The sequence below is a fragment of the Ictalurus punctatus genome, chromosome 3 (assembly GCF_001660625.3).
Source record: "Ictalurus punctatus breed USDA103 chromosome 3, Coco_2.0, whole genome shotgun sequence".
Lineage (NCBI taxonomy): Eukaryota > Metazoa > Chordata > Actinopteri > Siluriformes > Ictaluridae > Ictalurus > Ictalurus punctatus.
The window spans coordinates 25,403,369-25,427,352 of NC_030418.2; the positions used below are offsets into that span (position 1 = coordinate 25,403,369).

Sequence of the window (23,984 nt, forward strand, 5' to 3'; positions counted from 1 at the left end):
TTTTTTTTTAAAATTGTAATTGAAATCAGGCTGCCAAATATCCATCTACATAATTTCCGAAGAACTGACGATGGTGCACTTTTATCTGTGGATCTTGTTGATAAATGTTAAATTATACATAGCAACAGTCTGTAACAAGAAGCAGTCCAGGGGTCATTTAATCACTTTTAATTGTATGACAGATTCAGTTGCAGCAGTACCATTCAGTAGAGCTCTAAAAACCCCTTAGACAGATGTTTGTGTTATTTCCCAGCAATTCTTTCACATGCTGACTGGTGCTCATCATCTGGTTCTGATTTCTTCTAAATCGTCAAATGTATATGTTTCACAAGCATTTACTGTCACCTTGTATATACTGGTTAGCTGTAATTAACTGTATAGCTTAACTTATGTTTCTGTTATAAATTCACACTGCAACCCAACTCCATTATTATTACCCCCCCCCATTCTCTAAAACATTATGGGTTAAACTTAATGGGTTAGTTTTAAATACAACGCCTCTATTTGGTTAAAGGAGCCATTCGAAACAGTCCACACTATATACTGCTGTACAGTTTTGCAACAAAAAGAAGAGGAAAAACGAGCACTATACATCTGGGGAGTAAGAAATAAATAACTAGAAGTTGAGATGACCCGGTTTCTCAGTCATAGGGGAAAGACTTTAAAATGTTGAGTGTGGTTCTGATCCCAGGAGGAATAACCTCTTTACCCCAGCACAGTCATTGTGTAGTATTTGTCTAGTAAATGCAGCATTATAGTTGCAGGCCTGAGACTGTTCAGGAGGTCAAACACAAAGCTGGTTTTGCCATCGACAAAAAACATCATCGACAACAGTGCAGTGGTTAGGCTTGGCAAGGCTAGTCGAGACCTGAGAGATGCTTACAGTATCTACCACCACATGCGCCATGCAGAGGAAACAGACGTGTGTAAAACGGCTCTGAAGTGCTTCCTAATATTCCATCACTGACCTGATCGAGACCTAACCGCACATGCAGGACGTCAGGTTTAAGACGCTCTGTGATATTATTGCTCTTAACTTGAGGTGCATATTTATGTCCAGCGAGAACGGGTTCGGATTAAACCACACAAAGGGCCTGATAAAGGGTGTCCGTGTTCACATCTGAACCCAAAAATCTACAGCCAGCGAGTTGATTTTCCTCCCGCAAACAAAAACCACCACCCCACCACTCTCTGAGAAAGTGGAAACAGTGGACTTTTTAAACTTGAGCATCCTTTGGCTTCGTATAATCACTAGAAACACAATGCTCATTTTTCAAGAAACATTGTAACAAAATAAATTATATTTAAAAATGATTTATTAAAGTTCTCCTTCAACTTCAAATAAAATAAAAAGCCATAACAATCACTTTGAGTATGATCCTTAAGAAAAGCAATCTAATAAAACTGCTTCATGCCCATCTACTCGGTAGCCTAAAACAGCTCCTCCAAAACGTTAAACTAGTTCAAATAAAATACCAGATTTTTAAAACCTTTCACTGGATTTAAAATATTATAATTTTTTTTTTTTTTTACTTAAGGCCAAAATATTTCTGGTACAGAAACCACATGTAGACAGTCTGTTGCATGAGCATTTTCAAACTCAAAGTGATGCAGTTTCGGGGGAATGGGCTCAATAACTCGACATTCTAGCAATTCAACACAAATTCTCTATTTACCCAAAATCTGATCACTCCAATGTCAGCATATGTACAGCGCTGTACAGTCCTGAACACTATCAAAATAGAATAAATTGAAATCTGCAGGATTAGCAAACGGACATGTAGCAGAATATCGAATAACGTGGACACTGTGCTGTTCGTAGTGTTCTAAAGTTGAAGGAGGCAGTCGCATCACTCCATCACGCGTTACCATACTGCTGGCATTCGAGAGCTGCCGGACTAAAAGAAAGAAAGCAAGCATCGACACATCAGTGATGATGCGACATGACGAGATTAAAGGTAAACAGATGCAGCTTGTTGAAAATGGAACAAAATTCAGAAACCTCTTCCCTCAGTCGATTTGTAAAAGTAATAAATAGAGTAAAAACGCAGGCGTCGAGAAGTGAATCTAAGCGAGCAGAAGTGACTGTTTAACCTGCACGCAAAGGGGAAAATATCAGTGCTTTTCCTAGATTCTGGGTAAAGAGAGAAAAAGAAAAAAAGGTGATTGCTAAAATGTTGATTCTCTCTTCAAGAAGCACAGTAAAGAAAATATTTCCAGCATGTCTGAAATGAAAAACTGAACCTTACCATAATGATCAGGTGAACACAAAAGTAAAACATCTCTGTGGTCAGCACTCAACACCTACATGAACTATTCCTGATTAATCAAATCGGATTTGTATTCTCTAAAACAGCTGTGTGTTAAGTGATTTTAAACGGCTCCTCTGTGATCGCAGTGTAGCCAACACGGTGACTCATCACTGCTACCCCTCTGCCAAGTCATTCTTTTACTCACACACACACACACACACAGAAGATGGTGTTACTGGCTCTAAACTCAGGGGTGCTGCGTGTCTCAGTCAAACCCAGCAGTGCTCTGTAAATGGTGTGATCACAGTTTGGCAGCCATGAAGTTGATGTGAGGTTTAGCGAGAGGGAAGAGAGGCAGACTCCTCTTAAACTCCGTCATGTCTTGGACCACCACGGGCTGAAAACACAAAACATACAGGACTATCAGTGCAGAAACAGAAAATTGGTTACACACACACACAGATGATAGAAGAGTGTTACCTGAGGCAGAGAAGGAGCAGGAGCGAGATTGACGTCATTCTGAGCTGGGAACTCGCCCACCACTGGGCCTGGTATTAGAACAAGCAACACAATATTGAACAATCAAACTGCTATCCATCCAACACACTGTTCTCTGCAACACACACAAACTCGGGCGAGTACTTACAGGAGTCCATCTCCCGAGACAGCACGTGTACGGACACCTTGTGCCTCTTAGCAGCATCAATAGACAGCAGATCCTTTAGAGCAAGAAGAGAGAGAGAAACTGTGAGAACAAGTAGAACTCGACGCCGATGGCATGGACAGGATTGCCTCTTTCGTCAAGAAGTCTACTCCTTCTTGTTCCTAATTTAATTGCCAGAAGTTACCTTAAAATCTACTTAAAGCAGGAACGAAGCAGATGATGAAAAAACTATTTCAGTCACCTTGCTATGACCTTGACTCTGTTTGGATCAATTCCAAAATCTAAAATCAGGTCATCTGTTGGTTAACTCGTCCTACGTTCGCAGGTATTTGCGTTATGGCTAGAGCTGCAACAACTAATCGATAATCAACAATAGATGTCATTATGGATTGGTTGGGTCTGTGGCATCACTGTGGATAACCCCGCATCAGTGACGTCACTTCACAATGGTGAAAAACATTTCTATGAATAAAACACGTGAAAAACAGCAGAGGTCACGGAGTGAACCGCTGAGGGAAAAGTGCACAACTGTGTTTGAGAGCAGTAACTGTAATGGGGTTAGAACATGTAATCGTATATAGATAAAGTGTCATATATTTACAGAATAAAGTAACATGTTAGTGTGTTCAGATGAGTGAATGTGTGTGTTACTGCAGAACATTCAACCTCTTACCAGCTAACACTTAGTCTATGCGTTTTTCTTTTTCATAGCATTTTTAATATAGTGATTTAACTTCTGCTTTAAAGCTTTTTTTGTTTTCAAAATATAACGTTAATATTTTAAAAATCCTTTGCACAATGTTTGAAGGACAACACTGGGCAGAATTGAAAAAAAATGTGCCTTTTAGTCCAACTAATCGATGAATCGAAGAAATAATCGACAGATTAATCGATTATCAAAATAATTGTTAGTTGCAGCCCTTGTTGGGAACAGACCCAGGAACTTGACCAGGGCATGGAGAATTCTAGAGTTGGGTTGGTGCCAATACTCTGCTATACTGGGAGAAATTTGAGCATTTGGTACAAATGAGAAGGTGAGACACGTACCTTGTAGAACTGCATAATGTTGTCCTTCGTTAACGTCTTCAGATAGGCAACTTCAATATTATCTGTGAGAGAAAGAATTGTGTTAAACCTGTGAGAGAAAGAATCGTGTCAAACCTGTGAGAGAGCTTTGCCTCAGGACGTTCATTAGCAATTGCATGTTTATCTTAAAGCAGCTTTGAGGGAGGGGAGAAAACAAACAAAAAACAAACACTCCATATATTAGTGTGTCTAGTTGTATGGAGTACAGTCGAATGTGTGCTGCTCACCCCTGTCGAAGTTGTACTGCTGGGATATGATCTCGCCCCAGTACTTGGCGCACTCAGCTGACAGCTTCTTGGGCTTGTCAAGGCGGCGGATGGCCAGGGCCTGAATGTGTTTGTGGAAGGCTTCATCGCTCATCTCCTCCACATTCTTCTCCATGGTCTTGAGAAAGGCCTCCACCCGTGACTCGAGGTAGTGAGGGGCTTTCTCAGACTGGATGATGAAACGAAGCCCCTGCACGCCGTTAGCTCTACGTGGACCGCTGAACACAATGTAGCCTGATGGAAAAGAGATACCACGTTCAAACGGTATGCTGGAAAAAGCATACAGGCGCATCTCAAATCATTTGAACATCGTGGAAAAGTGTTTTTTTTTTTTCCATAATTTAATTCAAAAAGTGGAACTTTCATATATGCTAGATCCATTACACTTAAAGTGAAACTTTTGTTTTAATCTAGACAATTACAGCTGCAGCAGCTGTTGCAGCTACAGCAGCTCATGGAAATCAAAAATCCAGTATCTCAAAATATTTCCAAGTACTGTGGGTTTACCTGTACAAGGAATTTGTCTTGGTGTACTGGTGCTTAACAATAATATTAAAATACAAGATAAACAAGAGAAAGTTATATAAAAAAAAAATGGGAAGCATAAACATTTTTGATAGATAGATAAATAGAGAGATAGGCAGGCTATAAGAATGCCTTTGACAAAAGAAGAACGCAAGCACATCACCCAACACTGTTACCAAATTTATTAACCAATTCAAAAAGACTGGATGTGCTGCGGAAAAACCAAGTAAGTGGATGTCCACGAACATCCACTAACGAAGACACAACCGACATGGTGCTCGCAAACACAGTCCCCTATGTATGGAGACTTTTGGGTCACTAACAGTAGTAGTAGTAGTACTCGAGTTTTCTTTATGCAGATATTTAACTAGATTTTTCATTTCTTAGACTGCTAAGATCCACCTAAATATCCACTCTTCACACAGAAAACTGTCAGACGCCAATAATTGTCTGTTGGAAAAAAATTTTCCAGAAGCATTTTCCTACATTAAGCAACTAAGTTCATTGGGGCAAAAATGTTACTATGTACCGTTTCAATAGACTTGAGCATTTGCTGACTAAAAAGATAACAAGGTATCTTACACATTCAAAAGAGGATTTTTTTTTTTCCCTTGCCTTGGAATACACTAATAATACAAATCAAATGGTATCCGAATAGTGAAAGATGTTCCTGCCGTCCCGATATACACTGGTTTCACGTGCGTACAACATACCCAGCTGTTCCTTGGTGCGCAGTGTATTGAAGCAGGGCTCGTGGATGATCTGACAGAAGAGCTCCAACAGCATGTTGTCATGTGTAGTCTGCATGTCCGTCTGGTAGTAAATCTCTATACCACAGTTATTATGGACCTCATTCCTCTGCTGGTACACATACCAGCCACCTGATAACCACAGAGAACTGGACTTAGACAAGGAGTCATGACAGACACACACGTACAAAAATACAAAACAGACACACAAATCATGGACATTTTGTACACATTTTATACGAATCTGAAGCAATTCAAAACAACACAACAAGCAACCTTAAATGACGGGTCTGGTTAATGAAAAGCTATAATGAGCAATTAGTAAGCGTCTAGCACTGGAAACAGCCAGCTTTCCATGAGAGTCCAACTGCGCTACTGCTTTTGCCTTGAGCTCCCATTTACTACTGTTTCACTGTACCCTGCGCAGTTCAGAACCAGCACCAGTAATGCAATATTAAAGCAGAAAGATTTCATGACACAGCTGCAGGATACGTTACACAAGCATTAGCCAGTAATGTTAGGAATCTGGGTGAGGGTTGCGTGTGTGTCCTGCTGTGAGGTTATATAAAAGAGAGTATGTGATGTGCGTGGGGGGACCTTCCGACACTTACCATCCGGCACCTGCACCTCCCTGTAGCGAATCAGCTGGCTTGGGAGGAGGGGCTTGGTGTGAGCATGCTCAATTAGTGTGTCCTCCAGCATCTGCAGCATACTGAGTGCAGACTACAGAAACAGGCACAGATGGAGAGAATTATTCACAAGCTGCTCATAAGCTACTAAACATCCAAATATAGTAACTGATCAAATTACTGGCCTCTATCAAAATCAGCTTATACAATTACCCATCGGTTTGCGACAAATACTGAAATAAAGAATCCTTAACTGTGTGTACCATTTCAGATTTTCCTTTTCTAGAAACCTCAACCTTCCGTCAATTCTCATCACTACAATTATCAAAAGGACGTTAAAATTGCTGGGACATATGAATATGCAGAAATAGGCAAATTAGAAATTTGCCCCTGCCATTCCATAAACACTAGGTGCCTGGGGCTAACTGGAATGAGATGTTTCAACAAGCACATGGGAGTGATGGTCAGGTGACCACAAACATTTGCCCATCTGAAATGTGTGAGATTTCAGAGATGACGCATTCAATGATTTACTCAACAATAGTCAAACATTTCAAAAGATACCATGATAAAATCACAGTTATTCACTACTGATATTAGCTGGGCAGATTCTACGGCAAAAAGTTTCCAGTTGCTTAACGTATTAGACATGATCGGCCTGATGAGATCACAAACTGAGCTCATGTCTTAGACACTCTGAATCAGTTTTTAATACAAGCACAGAGACTGTTTTAAATGTAAAAAAATATATATATTTCTAGTGCTAGGTTAATAAATTTGATTCATAATCAGCCACCTAGGAGCTGCTCATCATTTAAACACCTGGTTTTTGTGTGCTGGGGTACTTAGGGGCACTTATTTATTTATCTGGATCAGGGGGTGAGTTCATGTCAGTCACATCTCAAGAGATCTTTTGTAGTGTAGTGAAAACCTGCCTCATTCTCCTTTTTCTCATACTTCTCTCTCTCTCACACACACACACACACACAAAATCAACCTTCACAGGTTTCAAACCAACCTGTTTTGTGATGTTGCCATGCAGCAGGGCTTCAATGTGTAACCGTGACAACAGTTGAGGTATGAAGGCCTTGAGGCGGGGCAGAGTGACATCTGAAATAGATTCAGGCATATGCAATCAATCACTGAGCCATTCTCGGACATTATCGAGGCAAAGCGGCAAAACAGGGTGTAATTACTTTGTATACACACACGCACAAAGGAAGGCAGATGCCTTAATACATACTAATCAACAAACCTTTTTCCTCTGCACGCTAAACAAAAATGCATGCGCACACTCGCACAGTATAGAATGGCCACTCTAAATTCACACAGCGTCTGACCCAGATACAGACAGAGCCGAACGACTGAAGTAGGAAGAGCTAATATAACCGGGGAACAAAATGAGAACGGAGGAATTAGAGAACATATAAATGGATAGTAGTATTAACAACCTACGGGTAAAAGACTGATCGAGAGGTTGACACTGAAGGACAGGATAGACGGAGAAATCTGATCTGGATTAACAGCTAAAGATATCGTAACCGCCCTTGGCAAAGGGAACAGAAGGAGGAAATGGAGAACAATCATAAGACAAATCAATGATGCAGATGATGATGTGAAACATCTGCTTCTAAATGCAAAACGGGCCCACAGGCTTTCACGGGGCATGGAGCTGTCCAGAGTTTGTAAGAGCAATTTTCCTGTCGCATTCTTGTTCCATGTGGAAGCCAAAGGCAAGTAATTATTGTGTCTTATCTTTAGAAACACCTATTTCACCAAAAAACCCCAAATCACTTTAAGACACGGAATCATCCAGAAAAACAAGTCTCAAAAAGCATTATTAGTTGCATAATGGGCCATATTTAGGGTTAGGCTTAATTGCAGTTACGTAAATAAGTTCTAAATGTTGCATGTTAAGATCACTAACTATCTTGCTATTCATCTCAATGATTCATCCTCACCAGCATACTTATGCAACTATGTGGCGGTGCAAGGGCATGTATTCAACTCACCATCCAGTGCTTCTTTGAGCTCGTCTTTGGTCCAGGCCACCTCAGTCATCAGCAGCCTCAGGTAGTACATGGCATGCTGGTGAGGCTGCTCCGCCCGGAAATTATTCAGTGACCTCATATACTGCAAACGGACCAAATAAGTTCCCATAAAAATACAGCAAAGCCAGAAGTGCTGCTAAAAACAATTACGTCTTCAGTTCGTAAAACAAGATTAAAACGGTTAGACGGGCTTTCCAGTTCTACACCAACACACAGTTATCAGGTTACTAAAACCTGAAATTGTGGTGTTATTTTATGGTTACGAAAAATATGTAATATATAAACAGCCATTTTTAAAGCCACTGTTCCACTGCAAGGTAGGGCTCGACTCGGCTCGCTTCTTCCATCTTCTGCCATCTTCCACTCGCCTTCGTGCAGGAATAATGTTGTATTATTGAAGCCATGTACAAATACTCGGTCAGGCCGTATTCCAAACGCAATTCCTGTTCACTGAACATGGACCCTATTAAGGATGCAAAATAACGGTGTTCTAGAACTGACATAGTGCTCGATACGACTCGGACTAGACTCAGCCGTGACAGGAGTGACGTCGATAAACGCCTGTTTGGAAACCACTAACAAGCGAGATGTAAAAATCTAATACAGAAAACTTTGTTGTAATTGTATCTGTAAAGGAGATAAACGATACATAATGTTTAATTGATAGAATATTACCATACGCAAAGTATGTATTAAATGACATTTATTCAAGCACAATACAGAACCACTCGTTAAGGAGAATTCCTCACTCCCTCAGTGACTGATTCACATTTACTATCGGCTCAGCTTGCTCGGAACCTCGACCGAGGTGGTACTTAAAAAAAGAAAAAAAAGTACCAGGTACTATCCACAGTGGGAAAACCCCCCAAAAAGCGAGCAGAGTCGAGTCGTACCGTGCAGTGGAAAACCGCCATAAGATACAGCTTTTAAGATTTAGCATGACAATAGAGGCATGGGAAATCCCTAAATGTGACCCAGACAAACATTCTAATAAAAAATAAGCACATTATTAAAATGTGTACAATAATATTATAGCCACTGGAGCCAGAAATTTTTTTTTTTTTTTTTTTTAAACCCAGGGAAACAATTTTTTATTAAAATTTACATTAGATTCTCGTTGACATTATTTATAGGCATAATAACTCTGATAAAGGAGGGCTTCCAGCAGTGTAAGAAAATGACAAATTTCGCTTCAGTTCCAGCTGGAATAAATGCCACTACAGACCAAACATCGATGTGGCACAAAATGGAAGTGAAGACTGTTGGGCACAGATTATATTGGAACCCTTCAGGCTGGCTAATATGGACAGGACAATGTGTTTTCAAAAGGGGCTGCAGGACATTTATGCGCTGGCTGGGAAGGGTTTTAACGGTAAGATGTGTGCGCTGCTCACCGCCTCCTTAATGATGTCGAAGCGTTTCTCGTCAATCTCAAACGTGGCCATTTTCTCAATGATCTTCTTCAGCAGGATGTGCTGCTTGTCATTGTACCCCTTTACCGAGAGCTGGAGCAGAAAGACAATGTTAGTGCAAAAATCTTTCATACCCAAGTGATGTGTGGGCATGTGTATGCAGGGCTCAGCACAGCACTGTGAGATAAGCACTGCTAATGTGAATCTAGCTGTGACACCCGACACCCCCACAAGACCCAGTCTGGCACACGGTCCAGAAAATGTTATTAATTTAATTTACATTTTATTCAACAAAATGTCAGCCGGTTGTTACACGGAGAACCCCAAGAGATTTCTCTCTCTCACACTCACAGGTAAGAACTGAGAATGAACTGATCTGGCCTCAACCAACATTGAAGTGGGGTTGTGTTTATAATTATTAAACACAATACCGTATGCTTATTAATAATAATGAATATTCAAGGAAGTAAAAGAAAAGCATGCAAATCACAGAGTAATACAACCAGATTTAAAAATGTGAGGAAAAACACAAACACTATTCACTTCATTCCCTCTTCACCTGCACAGGACTGGCTTTACTTAAACCTCACTTCAAACAATTTATAGACTGTTAGCTACATTGTAACATCAGTCTGACACATGGAAGCTGCCACAGTGGCACTGAGTAATTATATTTAATTATTTTAGTGCGATGCGCATGAGTAGTTCCAGGTGCAGAGTCAGTGTGTTAGACTGGCACGTTTATTAAGGATGCACCCTCTACCTGGAACAGAACGTTCTCTCACAGTTTCTACAAGTATGGCAACAAACCAGAGAGCCGTCACGAGCACAAATGTTAGAACAGAGCTGCCCTCGTTGATCAAAGGGAAAGTCGAGTGCGAGAAATAAGAAACAGTTTCATGAAGCTACTAAAACCATTGAAAAGCAGTGATTTAATGGATCATATGAATGAAGCTGATTCAAGAGCTCAGCTGGTTTTTCTTAATTGCTTATCAAAACAGAACATCCTGCATGGTGGTTTGCTTTTTCTAAGTAATCTCTACATTGATGTTAAAATAGTGTTAGAATTATTAGCACTGATACTTTAATATGGAGCGTCAGTAGAACGTCCACAGAATGGTGCAAAAAAGCTTTGTTGATGAGTGAGGTCATAGGAGAATGGCCAGATTGGTTCAAGCTAAAAGAAAGGCTACAGTAGCTCAAATAACCGCTCTTTACAGCAGTGGTGAGCAGAAAATCAGCTCAGAATGCAAAACATATGAACCATTGAGGGATACAACAGCAGAAGACCACATCAGGTTCCACTTCTGTCAGGCAAGAACAGGAATCTGAGGCTACACTGGGCACAGGCTCACCAAAAGTGGACAGATGAAGATTGGGAAAAGGATCAGGTGATATTTTTCCAATGTCGATGACCTGCATCCTAACAGCTTTCGCCTGTCTGACTGTTCTCCTCTGACCTCGCTCATTAAAAAGGCATTTCCACTGGCAGAACTGTTTTTCTATGTAAACTCTAGAGACTCTTATGCATGTAAATCAGCCACACTTATGCATGAGATCAGCAATTTCTGATAAGACTCCAACCAGCCTGTCTGACACCAACAATGTCACTGAGATCACATTTTTCCCCACTGTTGTAACAATTGATGCCAACATTACCTGAAGCTCTTGACTTGAATTTATGCACTGTGCTGCTGCCACTATTGGCTCATTGAATTATTGCATGAACAAACAGAGGTACAGGTGTTCCTATTAAAGTGGCCAGTGAGTGCATTAGTACTAGCACTAGTACTTGCACTCAGTTACTCTGAGAGGAAATACAAATCTGGGTCAGATGTGTAAACTAAAGACAAAACTCACAGAATGCTGATGTGGACAGTGAAATTTAAACAGATTAATTTTACAATCATTTTTTTTTTTTTTTTTTTTTTTTTTAAATCATACACATCTCTGGTGAGCCAGTGTGTCCTACAGGGAATTGTTACCAAAAAGACAGGGCAAAAACACATGAATTAATTAAATAGCATAGGTAATTAATAAGTACAAACAAACAAACCAACACCATCCTCTGCAAAAGCCCAGAACAGTAATAAGTGCGGACCTAAAAACTCATCAGTGTAAAATATGGACTGACACCAAACTTTGTGCATCTTGCAGGTCGTAGCTCATGTCAGCAAATGTATTAGACCATTAATGGCCATTTGACAGACATAACTACTATGTTCTAAAGACTATTATCCATAACCGACTCTAAAGGACTTCCAGACACCTAATGGAGTAAACAAAACAAAATGGAAGCCAATGTGGCAAGACTCCAATCAGCAGGTGACATTCATTAAGTAAAAGAGCATCCTCCGGCTGGCGAGGTTGTGCTGATAGGTGCGTTGTCCCTGCGAGTTGTCTTTAAACAAGGACACTATAAATCAGCGTGTCAAGCTACGATACAAGGTCACATAATAAGGAGGAGCAGATGCTTATATGCAAAGGAGCAGTTGTCATTAAGCAGGGCTGGACACGTCCGTTTAGCTTGTGCTGATGGTTAGGTTTTCACCACCTACCTTTTATGCACTGACAAAGACATAAGCAAAGCCTTTGGAAAACAGATTTAGCACACTACCAAGTTTCAAGCATTCCTACACCTTTGCCCTGCCACACGTGATGGATTAGTGGACGTGCCATACTTACAAGGATGGCATTCATTCCTGAGGCTATGCCATAGCTCAGCCCTGCCAGTCGGGCTGCATATGTATACTCTTTTAAATCATCCTTCAACAACCTGAGAAACAGGTACGTCATGTTGCAGTGCAGGGGATCTGCATATAGGTAGCGACTAACAAAGACAGAAAAAAAAAAAAAGAGACACGTGTGTTGGAAAAGGGTGACTTAAAACTGTCAAAACAAAAAAGACATGAATGACGGATGAAAGGAACAGGAAAAACAAGAAACAGACAGAGAAGGAAGGAGGGGGGAAACGTGTCTCTAGGAGTATGCATATGCAGCCTCAACACCGGCAGAGCCAACAATGGATAATGCAGAAATTACCATTGACCCCACAGGTTCCCAACACCGGTCCTGGAATACTTCCTGTCGTGCATATACACGTTATAGGCACTTTGCACAAGTCCCCATGTCATTCTGGTATTCGAAATAGCTAGCCAGCTTGCTATCTGCTTACAGCTTGCGTTTGTCAGAGACAGACACAAGTAGGATTTCAGAATCAGCATGTGATTTACATTCTCATATTTGCAGAGATTTTTGACAGTAGCCAAACCCTTGAAAATACACCAAAATAAACAAAATGTTTGGTTAATCAGTAAAATTAGTCAGGTTAGCTAGCTTAACACACAGGTTAAGTGGTTAACAGTGGTCAGATTTTTGTATGGCAGTACTAAGAAAGTTTTTTTTTTATGGAAAAATGTCACCTCCATACTACACGGTGCAAAATCTGTTTAAAACAAGAACTTATATAATCAGATTCAGCCACTCAAGAGCAGCCAACTAAACAGAAATCCCATATCCCAGACCTCGAACGCGACATACTAAATGTATGGCTTTTTTTTACACATAAATACTGACGCTAGGTAGCTTCATAAAACTTCCAAATCACAATCTAGCCTCCTGGACTGTGGCTTTGTGAGAGGAGAGAAGGGGCGGATTGCTTTGCAGTATAATGGTGGTAAGATGGGTCATGAAGTGGGATGCAAAATGAGAGCAACGAGGGTAATTTGGATACTTACATACATCCCATAGATGGTATTTTGGAGGTCATAGTTCAAGCCAGCTAGCTCAGCTGCATATGCATACTCGTTGAGGGAGTCCTTAAGAAGTTCAAGGTACAAATATGCCATGTTACAGTGCAACGGGTCCACGTACGCAAAGGGGCTGTGGAGACAACAGCAGTGATCAATCCAAAAATATTAGTTTAGCATCTTTGGGCGTGTACGTCACTGCTACACTCTAGTAATAAAGGCAAGAACATCTGCAACGGCTGTGAATAAAGAACCCGTGCAAAAATGGAAAGGGTTAATAAAAAAGAAGAGGTAAAAATCACAATATACTAGGGATGTCACGAGAACCGATACTTCGCTACCAACATTCTTAAAACATGACGGTACTTGTTTTTCTGCAGTAGCATAGGTACCGCTGGTTATGAAGGTACAGAGATTGCATTTCTTCCGGAACTAAGGGGGCAGCAAATACGCGCAAGTGTTTTAGTTGGTCAACAAGTGGTAAAGAAGAAGAAGAAGAACGCCTACAAGCACACGGGAAAAACTACAAAATATGGCGACAAGTTTTTAGTTCTGCCTCGACTCGTTGAGAGGAAAGGAGGTAAGAGTCAAATATGGAAATACTTCGCATTCAAGGCGGATGACAACAAACATATAATTGACGCTGTGAAGCCCGTGTGTAACCGATGTGATCGTTCATTTCAAACAAAGCGAGGAAACACCTGGAATTTGGCGAAGCACCTGAAATAAGGTCCTATATTATGTTTGTTTGAGGCAACTGGCATTGTGGCTGTGAAACCAGCTAACGTTATGCTACTTGTAATGTTAGCGATAGCCAGTTATTTGTTTACGACGCTAACGCATTGCAGTGTAATAACGCATTGCAGTGCAATGTCACAAATAATTCAAATTTTAATGGTTTTAATAAATCTTTTTGGCCTGCCACCATATCAGTGAATTTAAACTAATGCTTGCATTCAGAGTATAATGGGTGTGTGTGTGTGTGAGCGTTTAGGAGCACCTCCACTGTTTTGTTAGTCATTGTCAGACAGTTTGATAACTAAAATTTCCCCCCTCTCTCTTTTTGCCAGTATTAGCCAAAGGAGGATGTCCACCAGGAGAGTTTTAAAATTTATTTTTTTTAAAAAAAATTTTAACCACACCATGGTATCAACTTTGGTGTCAAGTATCATGTAATTTTGGTGGTATCGGTACCGACTACTAGATTTTTGGTATCGTGACATCCCTACAACATACACACAGATGCATTTAAGTTGAAGAACTTAAAACTTACCTTACAAGAGAATTACATAAACAAAGCCCTGAAAGTAAATTACAAGGCTATTAATAAAGGGATTAGTAACAGATTAACACCATTATAGAGGCCCAGGGCAGTTTTAGCCCGCTCCATCAGCAACACAGGGTAATTAGGGTGATACAGCTGAAATTGCAACGACAAAATTGTCTCCCCTTCAGAAATGATAGAAAATACAATAATATCACAAACGTTTATCAAGTCGCAAAGTGCCAACCAGCACCTCCAGCATGCAATGACAGCGAAGCTGTAAATGAAATAACATTAATGTCTGAAGTCTTAAATCTCATTGAGTGACTCGCTATAAGCACTTACCTAAAGAACTCAAAGTTTAGACAGGCCTTGGGCAGGAAGAATTTATCATCCTGCTTGAACCACACTTTACTCATCGCAGTATCCTATAGAAAGAGAACACACTTTCAGATTGAGCTGCAGACAGAAGACAAAAGCACAGGTATACACACTAGTCACGTCACAACTCATTCTGCAGCAATAATAAAAGCACTGAAAATCAAGTCAGAATTTAAATGGAAGTGAAGAGCTTGAAACCATCAGTTATACAAATAAAAAGGTTTTGGAAAGCAGGGTAAAGAATGGAGCTAAAAAAACAACACACCTTGATCAAAGTGGGGTAGGATGGGGAGTCCTTCTCAAGAGGGTAGATTTCAAAGTTGGTGGGGATGAACTCATTCTTCATCGGCAGTTTGAACTTGCCGTTGAGGTCAGCATTTTGCCAATTCTGAAACAGAACAATGAAATCAATGATGACACCTGGCTTAAAACCGACACAAAGTGGAGCTATTGCGAAAGCCATAAAAAAACGAAGACAAATTATTACAGAATAAGGTTTAAAACGTCCATTGTACACTATGGCATCTTCCTTACTCTATTGTTATTGCTTATATTGACCAAGATCGGGTGGGTTTGTTTTTTTAAAACAAGCTATGATGGGGTACAGAAAACACAACCTGGCATTAAGCTATCAGAATTTGATCACTACCCACAAGTCTACTCATCCAGATGTACATTACAGTAGAGAAAGTTGGAAAAACTGGTGTACATATCAAAAATGGTTTGCAATTTACATATAGAGATGTTTTTTTTCCCTTAGATTACTACAGAATAAATCAAATTAGCCAGTTTATTTTAACAGATCCTACTTGCAATCCAAGAGAAGAGCATCTCACCTTAATGACCTCATCAGATAGAGATTCCTGCTTGTACTGTGTTCCATACCACTCTTCTGTCTTGTCAGTCTGTCCTTCAAATGACTTGGAGACCACAGCGACCCTGAAGAGGAACAGGAATAGACAAACATAAATACCTGTGCTACAATCAGACCGCTCTCAGTTTACAGACACTGACACTTCCCATTTCTCACAGCCTCCTTGGGGGGGCCAGGCCGCAGAATTATGCTTTTAGCCAATCTGCTCTATAGTAAGTGGCTCTCAGAATCAGGATTATTACATTACATGTGGAAAGCTTGAGTTTCCAGTGAACCTTCAACCTAGAGTACCAAGAAAGGGATCGATGCTCTGTATCTGGACAGATATGCACCAGGATAATCGGTGCTGCTCTGATCGATGGAGGGCTTTCAGAACAATGACCTGCTATTCTGAGTCACCAAAATCAATCATTTGCACAACAGAACCCAAAATAGTCAATGTCTCCAGACCTGAGGAGAGACTATGTGAATTCAAGTATAATCCAAGTCCAAAACTTGGAAAAATGAAAAGATTGGAACTCTGTGATGTTTAAATGTCAATGGTAATTAACTACGAATATGCAACCTGCCTCTAAATGTTCAATCCATGGCTGTTAGCATGGATTTCTACTGTACATCTTTCACAAGATTTGAAACTCAGCTTAAGGAACCATAATCACCAAGGCTGACTTTCAATAAACACGGCTGCTAAACCTAGTCAGGAGCCTGCATGAGTCATTTGCAAACATAAATGGATTTCCAGACACACTTGCTTTTTACCAGCTTCTGTCTGGTAACTAAACTACATGACGGTCCATTTCCATCATAACCCTGAAAGAGACAATTAAACTATACAAGACAGCAGGTTGATGGTGTGCAGGATGATGAACTGATGATAAGCATGATGATATGTACACAAGCAGAAATGGTTACCGGCTTCATGATAAACCACGATAAAATTCCCTGGCGGTTAGTATTACTGTGTCACATTTAAATCATCATTAAAACCGTGTGTGATTATCGTGATTTGTAAAACTCGCGGTAAATGCTGTCCACACACTGCCAGCATGAGCTGACAGGAAGAGTGAGGTGAACCGACAGACAGGAAGAGTGAGGCGAGCCGACAGACACAAAGAGTGAGGCGAACCGACAGACACAAAGAGTGAGGCGAACCGACAGACACGAAGAGTGAGACGAACCGACAGACACGAAGAGTGAGGCGAACCGACAGACACGAAGAGTGAGGCGAACCGACTGACACGAAGAGTGAGGCGAACCGACTGACACGAAGAGTGAGGCGAACCGACTGACACGAAGAGTGAGGCAAACCGACTGACACAAAGAGTGAGGCGAACCGACTGACACGAAGAGTGAGGCGAACCGACTGACAGGACGATTGCCGAAGATTTGGTTTAATATAAGTAAGTTTGTCGTTGTACTGTTTTGTTGTTGTGTTCTTCATTAAGAATAATAATGAACCCACCATTCAAGCAATTGCTGCTAATTCGAAAGCAAAGTGAAATGCGCATGGCTGCACGGGCATTCCTAAGCAATTTAAAAGTAAAGGGGAAAAGAGGGAAACATGTCAAAGCCCCCTTTCAAAGCAACGTTCTTCTGGCAAGCTCATTTTCAATTATGTTTCCCCCAGCATTTTTTATAAAATCCAAAATATGACCATACTTCAGATTTGGTCCTCTTGGAAGGTTAGAAATTCTCCATAGTGTCATCACTGTCTAAATGATTGTTATTACTATAAAAAAGCAAAACGACAGCAGGGGCAGTGCGGCGATGGGAAAGTGATTTAATCGGTGTGCGGCTGAACACCGTGTAACACTGGGAACACCGACTATCGCAGCAAGCCTAGTGACAACCATCTATCACTTTATAGTCAAACATACAACCTGTTTAAATGATTTCAGTGTGTGTATCAGTACTTTTTGTACATTTTCAGCACGTTATAACAATACCGTGATAATATTGATGACAGCGATAGTTTTAGTCACGATAATCATGATATGTAATTTTCATACCGTTACATCTCGATACAAAATCATTACCTGAAAGGACTGTGTGTTAAAAATAGGCTGGTTTGTAGGGTTGCGATACCTCTGAGTAACTGTTTCAGCCGAAATCTTTCATCTCTGGTAAATGTATGAAAATTACAACAAAATAAAACTAACATTCTCCAAGATGCAGTCAATAAGACAAAATAAAATGCCACATTTTGATTCTTACTATGGAACAGCTCTATTTTGAAACTTCAGAGGAATACACAAGGCCGTTTAATTTTCAAACACACACACACACACTGTAGCAAATTCAAGGCAATACCTAGACACAGTATTGTTTTGCCCCTGAGCAACATGGCAAGAAGAAAAACAGTTTACTGACATTCAAAATGAAAGAGTGTTCAAACAGGAAGATGCTTCTTTGAAGTAAGGCAAGGAATATATCCAAAGTCTAGGCAAACTCAATCACTCCCTAAAGAGGCAGAAGCGATTTTGCCTGACCTACTTTTCAGGCCATGAATTGTGCCCAAGAAATAAATCTTATATTTTTCACAAGAAGTGTACTAGGCTTGTTTCCACACGAAGGGCTCAGAGTTAAGGTAGCAGTGATTCAGCAGGACTGAGCTAGTGTTGCAAGGACATATTGACTCTCAAAAAAATATTAAAAACAGACTGACAAATATTTAAGGGAATATATACATCTTTGACTCACCTGACATTCTCTGGTCTCAGCTTATCCAGAACCATCTCTATAAGGTCTGGTCTGAAGTCCTCCAACATGTACTCTGCAGCAAGTATCTCCTCCAATGGATAATACTGAAAGAAACATGCACAAATTTACTGCATTAAGGATTATGGTGCCACACAGTACTCTGTATTCTGAGCCTGCTGCCATACCAGCTGCAAGGCGTGCCATTGCAACTTTAGGCAGACAAGTAAAGATGTGGCCCCTCAAACAGAGAGGGTCACATAATTGCATGATTCCACCAAGTTTAAAGAGGAGAAAAGAGAAAAAAAAAAAAACATACATTGATCCAGTTCATTAAGACCATTCATGATAAGATGTTATGTTTCACGTAAGGAAACTGAAAATATATGTACACGCCACTTCAAATTGATTGCCACATGGGAATGACGTCATGTTTTTGAGTTCTTGAGAGACTACTTACAATAAGCAAGGGAAAGGTGACAAGCATGCATTAACTGTAAGGCCAGGTGTTAGTAAAAGATCTGTTATCCAAATAAATAGGTGTATGGGGGGGGGGGGGGGGGGGGCAGCATGCAATGAGTAGGCGACATCAGTAGCTGAACGTGACAATGGTGATGACCTTTCAAACTTCTGAAAGCTTGAGAGCTGAAGAGAGAACCTACGTGCAAAAGTCCAGCTACTTTAGATGTGTATCCACGTGGGCGTTCTTTATCCTTGAATCTGAATGCTACAGTATTCAAATCCTGCACAGAAAAAAATTGTAATACATGAAGGTATCTTAAAGAGACATTTATTAATTTGTGCCACCACCCTTACTTTATTCTTTAAAATGTTGAGTGACTCTACTTGGTTCATATAAGTAAATTCTCGAAATAAAAGATAAAGTTCAGCACAGTTTGGGGGCGGGGGGATATTGGCATTTTTCAATGTACATTAATATACATTTCTTGATTACTGTAAATGCTAAATGTAATGACTTCTTTATGGATAACCTTTAGAGTATATGCAAATAAATGACCAGTTACTTATGTAACTACGGTTCTATTAAGTAAGGGAGCTGGAGAAGACTGAAAGACAGCGATATTACACAATGTTCACAGAACCATAGTTACATGCATAAATATTGCTCTTCTTTACCCCGACTAACTACCAGTTATGAGGAGAATCACCTGTATAACGTGTGCCACAATGCCATGAGGAAACAACACACAGTAGACATGGCATCAGCATGCACCTTCTCTCCTGGCTATACGAGGCTCAGATCGCCCCACGCTCATCCCACTGGAAATCAGGAGAACCAGGAGAAGGTGCATGCTGTTGCTCAACCCTAATTTCTGTTCATGTTTTCTTAGTGCCATTTCAGTATGTTTACAATCCAAGGAGTCCAAAAAGTACACTCTCTCAATCAAATGGCAAAGCTAAAGATCTGGCTTACCTTACATTCCTGGAAAACCCACTCCTGAGGGCCCTCTGTGCGCAGCTTCTGAATATACTGGAACATGTGAAAGATGATGTCCTCTACGTGCACTGAAAACAGAGGATATTAACAATGAGGGGCATTCAAACCTAAACATACATTCTGATATCTGACTTACACAGGGTTGGATTAATGGGTAAGCCAGAAATGTAACTGAACACCTCCATCAAAATGTACACACAGCCACATCATTAATTTAAATGGGGGAGATATTCTTAAAATACTTCAAATAATAACTGCTACAACACCCATTACTCCCAGTGCTTACATAGTCCTTCTTCTGTTAAATCCACATTAATGATGAAGAACATGAATCCTTTGGCTCCCTCTTTCTGGCCTCCAACTAAAGTATTAACCCAACCTGAAACAAAAGATATTAGAAAAAGATTTTTTTTTAAAAAGCTAATCAAATATTGCATCATACAAAAATGACATAAATAATAGTATGCTGAATGTGACTGTATGAGTAGTAATAATAATAATATAGCAGTCAGTATTTGCTGGTAGGTGGTATATTCTGTGCCGTTATATCAGTTCTATCAACATCCTCACCTTTAGATTTCAGCTCAGACAGCAGGCTCCCTGGACCCTCGTGCCCTATCAAGTGGCCCAAATAATGGCCAGGGTTTGATTTGTAGTACTTCTGTAGGTCGGGGATAGGGAAAGTCACATACAGGTTCCGGATGTCCTTAATGGGCACGACCTTGTAAAATTGCTACAGAAGACAAAATACAAAAACAGATTTGCCACAAAACAAAAAAGTGCTTATCATAAAACAACCATGGATTATTTTCAATATAATTTAAATAGCTAGTGGTTGGTGCTAAAGGCATTGAAATGTTGCCATTGTCCGTTCTTGACCTCACCCTAAGATGCTCTTCCTGGAAGGGATGCAGTGGGAATTCTGGGATAGGCACAGATTTGTTCTCCACCTCTCCAAAGAGTTTAACCACCATAGATGTCAGTTCATCCAGAGATTCTAACAAAACAAAGGGGAAAGTAAGGCCAGGAGTTGAGCTTTATTAGTGATTGTAACAAACAAACAAACAAACAAAATAAAAAAGGATTCCTATGCACGGTGAAGTAATTCTCTCTTCAAGTGGTCTGCATCGTTTGCTCTTTTTAGACACTGTTACACTTATGCCTCTACATTCTGACAAAAAATATTTTTAAACATTAAGATTATATACATTTATATTACCTCACAGACCTAATTATACCTAGTTTTTCCATGAGGAAATGCTGTTAAGAGCAACAATTGCTTTTACTAGTAAAATAACACGGGCAAAAGAGGTAAAAACAATCAAGATGAATAAAATCATTTTATAATCACAATTCAAATTTTATAGTTTATAGATATAGATTTAGTTTATAGATTCTGCATAAAGATGACAATACACGGGAAGTGTCGTTAAAGATTAAAGGTCACCTCTGGCTGAATTCAAATATCTTATTGGGGGAAAAAAGGAGTACAACAAATGTTGGACTGACTCACTGTAGAGAAAAACTGAAAGTCATTCAAAATGAGGTCATGCCATCATAAACCAAATGTTTCTCATCAAACAAACACAGAGGTGGCACAATTACACTGTGAAACACATCATCACTACAGCAAATAAACAAACCGGTAATATTTCCATTTAACAATCCTAAGTTAATTAAGTTAATATTAAAGTACTGTAATATAAGAAAGCCCCATTAAGTGTCTAATAAAAATCAAATCAAATAAAAACCTGATTGCTCAGAAAATTGTATCCTAGATGATTTCAGAAAACAAGGTTGTTTTGCAGCCTGTATAAATGTGAAGCAGCCTGGCTCTGGAAAGAGGGTTTAAAAAAAAGAAAAAAAAGAAAAACTTAACTACTTTCCACATTAATAAAGCCAAAGTGCCTCAATGTGCCTCACACTGATTCAATGTGAAACATTTAGCACTTAATTTGTAAAACATGGGGTATGAGAACACCAAGGGAGAGGTCATCCAACCGGCAGATAAGGAAGGACAAGGGCCCAGAACATATCAACACAACAGTGCTCCAAGTGAGTGTTGAATGCCATGGAACTAACAGAGTAGGTATGACTGTTATGGTACAATGAGGGATTGGAAATGTTCGGTTGATCCCAGATGTGTTAAGCTTCACTCAACCTCACAACAAACATTTTATTCAGAATACCAGGTCTTGAAAATGTACATGCTGCAGAGAAAAATAACAGAACATGAATATACATGTTCAAAAGTTTGTGGACAATCATAGCCATATGTACTTTATTTGAACATCTCATTCTAGATGTAGTCCCCCTTTGCTGTTATAATAACCTCCACTCTTCTGGGAAGGCTTTCCACTAGAATTTGGAGCGTGGCTGTGGGGATTTGTGTTCGTTCAGCCACAAGAGCATTAGTAATGTCAGGTGAGGAGGCCTGGGGAGCAGTCAGCGTTCCAGTTTATCCCAAGGTGTTCAGTGGGGTTGAGATCAGGGCTTTGTGCAGGCCACTCAAGTTCTTCCACAGCAGCCTTAGCAAACCATTTCTTCATGGAGCTCGCTTTGTGCACAGAGGCATTGTCATGCTGGAACGTATTTGGGCCTCTTACTGAAGTTCCAGTGAAGGGAAGCTGTCATGCTACAGCATACAAAGACATTCTACACAGTTGCATGTTTCCAACTTTGTGGCAACAGTTTGGGGAAGAACCACATATTGATGTGATTGTCAGGTGTCCACAAACCTTTGGCCATGTAGTGTAAGAACACAAATACCGATATGAAATTTTAACACAATGTAATCTACAGTCTCCTCCCAATGCTGTGATTTACTCTGCTCGTCTTTGGCAGTGTGTGTCCTTTAGAAATCCAAACGCATATGCACACATGACAGGGTTGAATTGTGTGAGTGATGGGCCAACAATTTTCAGAAACAAACAGTGCTTTCCTACCTTTTTAGCATCTTGTTCTGCCCAATCACTTTTGCTTACTTGCATGTGGCTGACAACACGACTATGCTATAATTACTAGCTACCAATAGTTCAGCACAGAAATGAGCAGATTGTATTTTTGGAAGGGAGGTGACACGAACATTTATCGTTTATTAATTATTTTTTTTTTTGTTATTTTATTCCATTTAATTTTTATTCAAAGTAATCTGAGAGGTGTTAAATCCTTTAGGCAACTCAAGTAGGTTTGGGCAACAAAAAACATGGGACTGGCTTCCACTTGCCCAGTGATTTAACAAATTACTTTAGGATTTGTCCACCCCCGAACTGAATATATCCATCCATTTTCTGCATCACTTATCTTAAACAGGGTCCTTATCCTATTCCCAGGGTACTCGGACACTGAACATGGTGCCAACCCATCGTAGGACACAATCACACACCCATTCACTCACGGACAAATTAGAAACGCCAATCAGCCTACAACGCATATCCCTGGACTGGAAGAGGAAACCAGAGTACACAGAGGAAACTCCCAAAGCACAGGGAGAACATACAAACTACGCGCACAACAGGCAGAGGCGGGACTCGAACCCCCAACCCCGGAGGTGCGAGGCAAACTTGCTAACCTCTAAGCTCCCCCCAAATACTTCATTCAAATACAATATAAGGATGGCAGGTAAAAAATCTGCATTCTCTAGCAGGGTGACTGTGGAAACTGGTTTACCTCTTCCTAGAACACAAAGTCCCATCAGGTTGGAGGAATAAAACGTGGAATGGAATTTCAGGAGCTCCTGACGGATGTCAATGCCTTTTTGGGATGGCCGTGTTTCCAAGGTCAGCTTATTGCCTACAGAAAAAGCATGTGTGAACAATCAGTCATTTCTTTATCTTCAAAACAGACAGGGCAAACAGATTAAAACAAACACTCACGTACGCACGCACAGATTCAAACAAGCAGTTTAGTGGTCCTGCCATGAGGTC

At 40.2% G+C, this 23,984-nt stretch overlaps 1 protein-coding gene across 3 annotated transcripts in view; it reads right to left on the reverse strand.

Annotated features, from left to right (window-relative positions):
- Positions 1-153: 153 nt before the first annotated feature.
- ide (insulin-degrading enzyme) overlaps positions 154-23,984 on the reverse strand; it is a 32,912-nt gene continuing 9,081 nt past the window's right edge. For 2 of the 3 annotated variants that reach the window (XM_017463638.2, XM_017463640.3), the window contains exons 5-25: positions 23,728-23,850; positions 20,943-21,055; positions 20,629-20,791; positions 20,345-20,437; positions 20,035-20,126; positions 19,262-19,342; positions 18,603-18,706; positions 15,865-15,967; positions 15,294-15,416; positions 14,993-15,075; positions 13,372-13,516; positions 9,617-9,727; positions 8,184-8,304; positions 7,190-7,281; positions 6,154-6,265; positions 5,507-5,674; positions 4,230-4,502; positions 3,964-4,025; positions 2,899-2,971; positions 2,733-2,800; positions 154-2,649 (exon numbers count right to left, since the gene is read on the reverse strand). In XM_017463638.2, the coding sequence (XP_017319127.1) occupies positions 2,554-2,649; positions 2,733-2,800; positions 2,899-2,971; positions 3,964-4,025; positions 4,230-4,502; positions 5,507-5,674; positions 6,154-6,265; positions 7,190-7,281; positions 8,184-8,304; positions 9,617-9,727; positions 13,372-13,516; positions 14,993-15,075; positions 15,294-15,416; positions 15,865-15,967; positions 18,603-18,706; positions 19,262-19,342; positions 20,035-20,126; positions 20,345-20,437; positions 20,629-20,791; positions 20,943-21,055; positions 23,728-23,850 (2,399 nt within the window). In that variant the 3' untranslated portion in view covers positions 154-2,553. Of the gene's footprint in view, positions 2,650-2,732; positions 2,801-2,898; positions 2,972-3,963; positions 4,026-4,229; positions 4,503-5,506; positions 5,675-6,153; positions 6,266-7,189; positions 7,282-8,183; positions 8,305-9,616; positions 9,728-12,319; positions 12,465-13,371; positions 13,517-14,992; positions 15,076-15,293; positions 15,417-15,864; positions 15,968-18,602; positions 18,707-19,261; positions 19,343-20,034; positions 20,127-20,344; positions 20,438-20,628; positions 20,792-20,942; positions 21,056-23,727; positions 23,851-23,984 lie in introns of all 3 variants that reach the window. The other variant, XM_017463639.2, reaches the window with a different exon arrangement.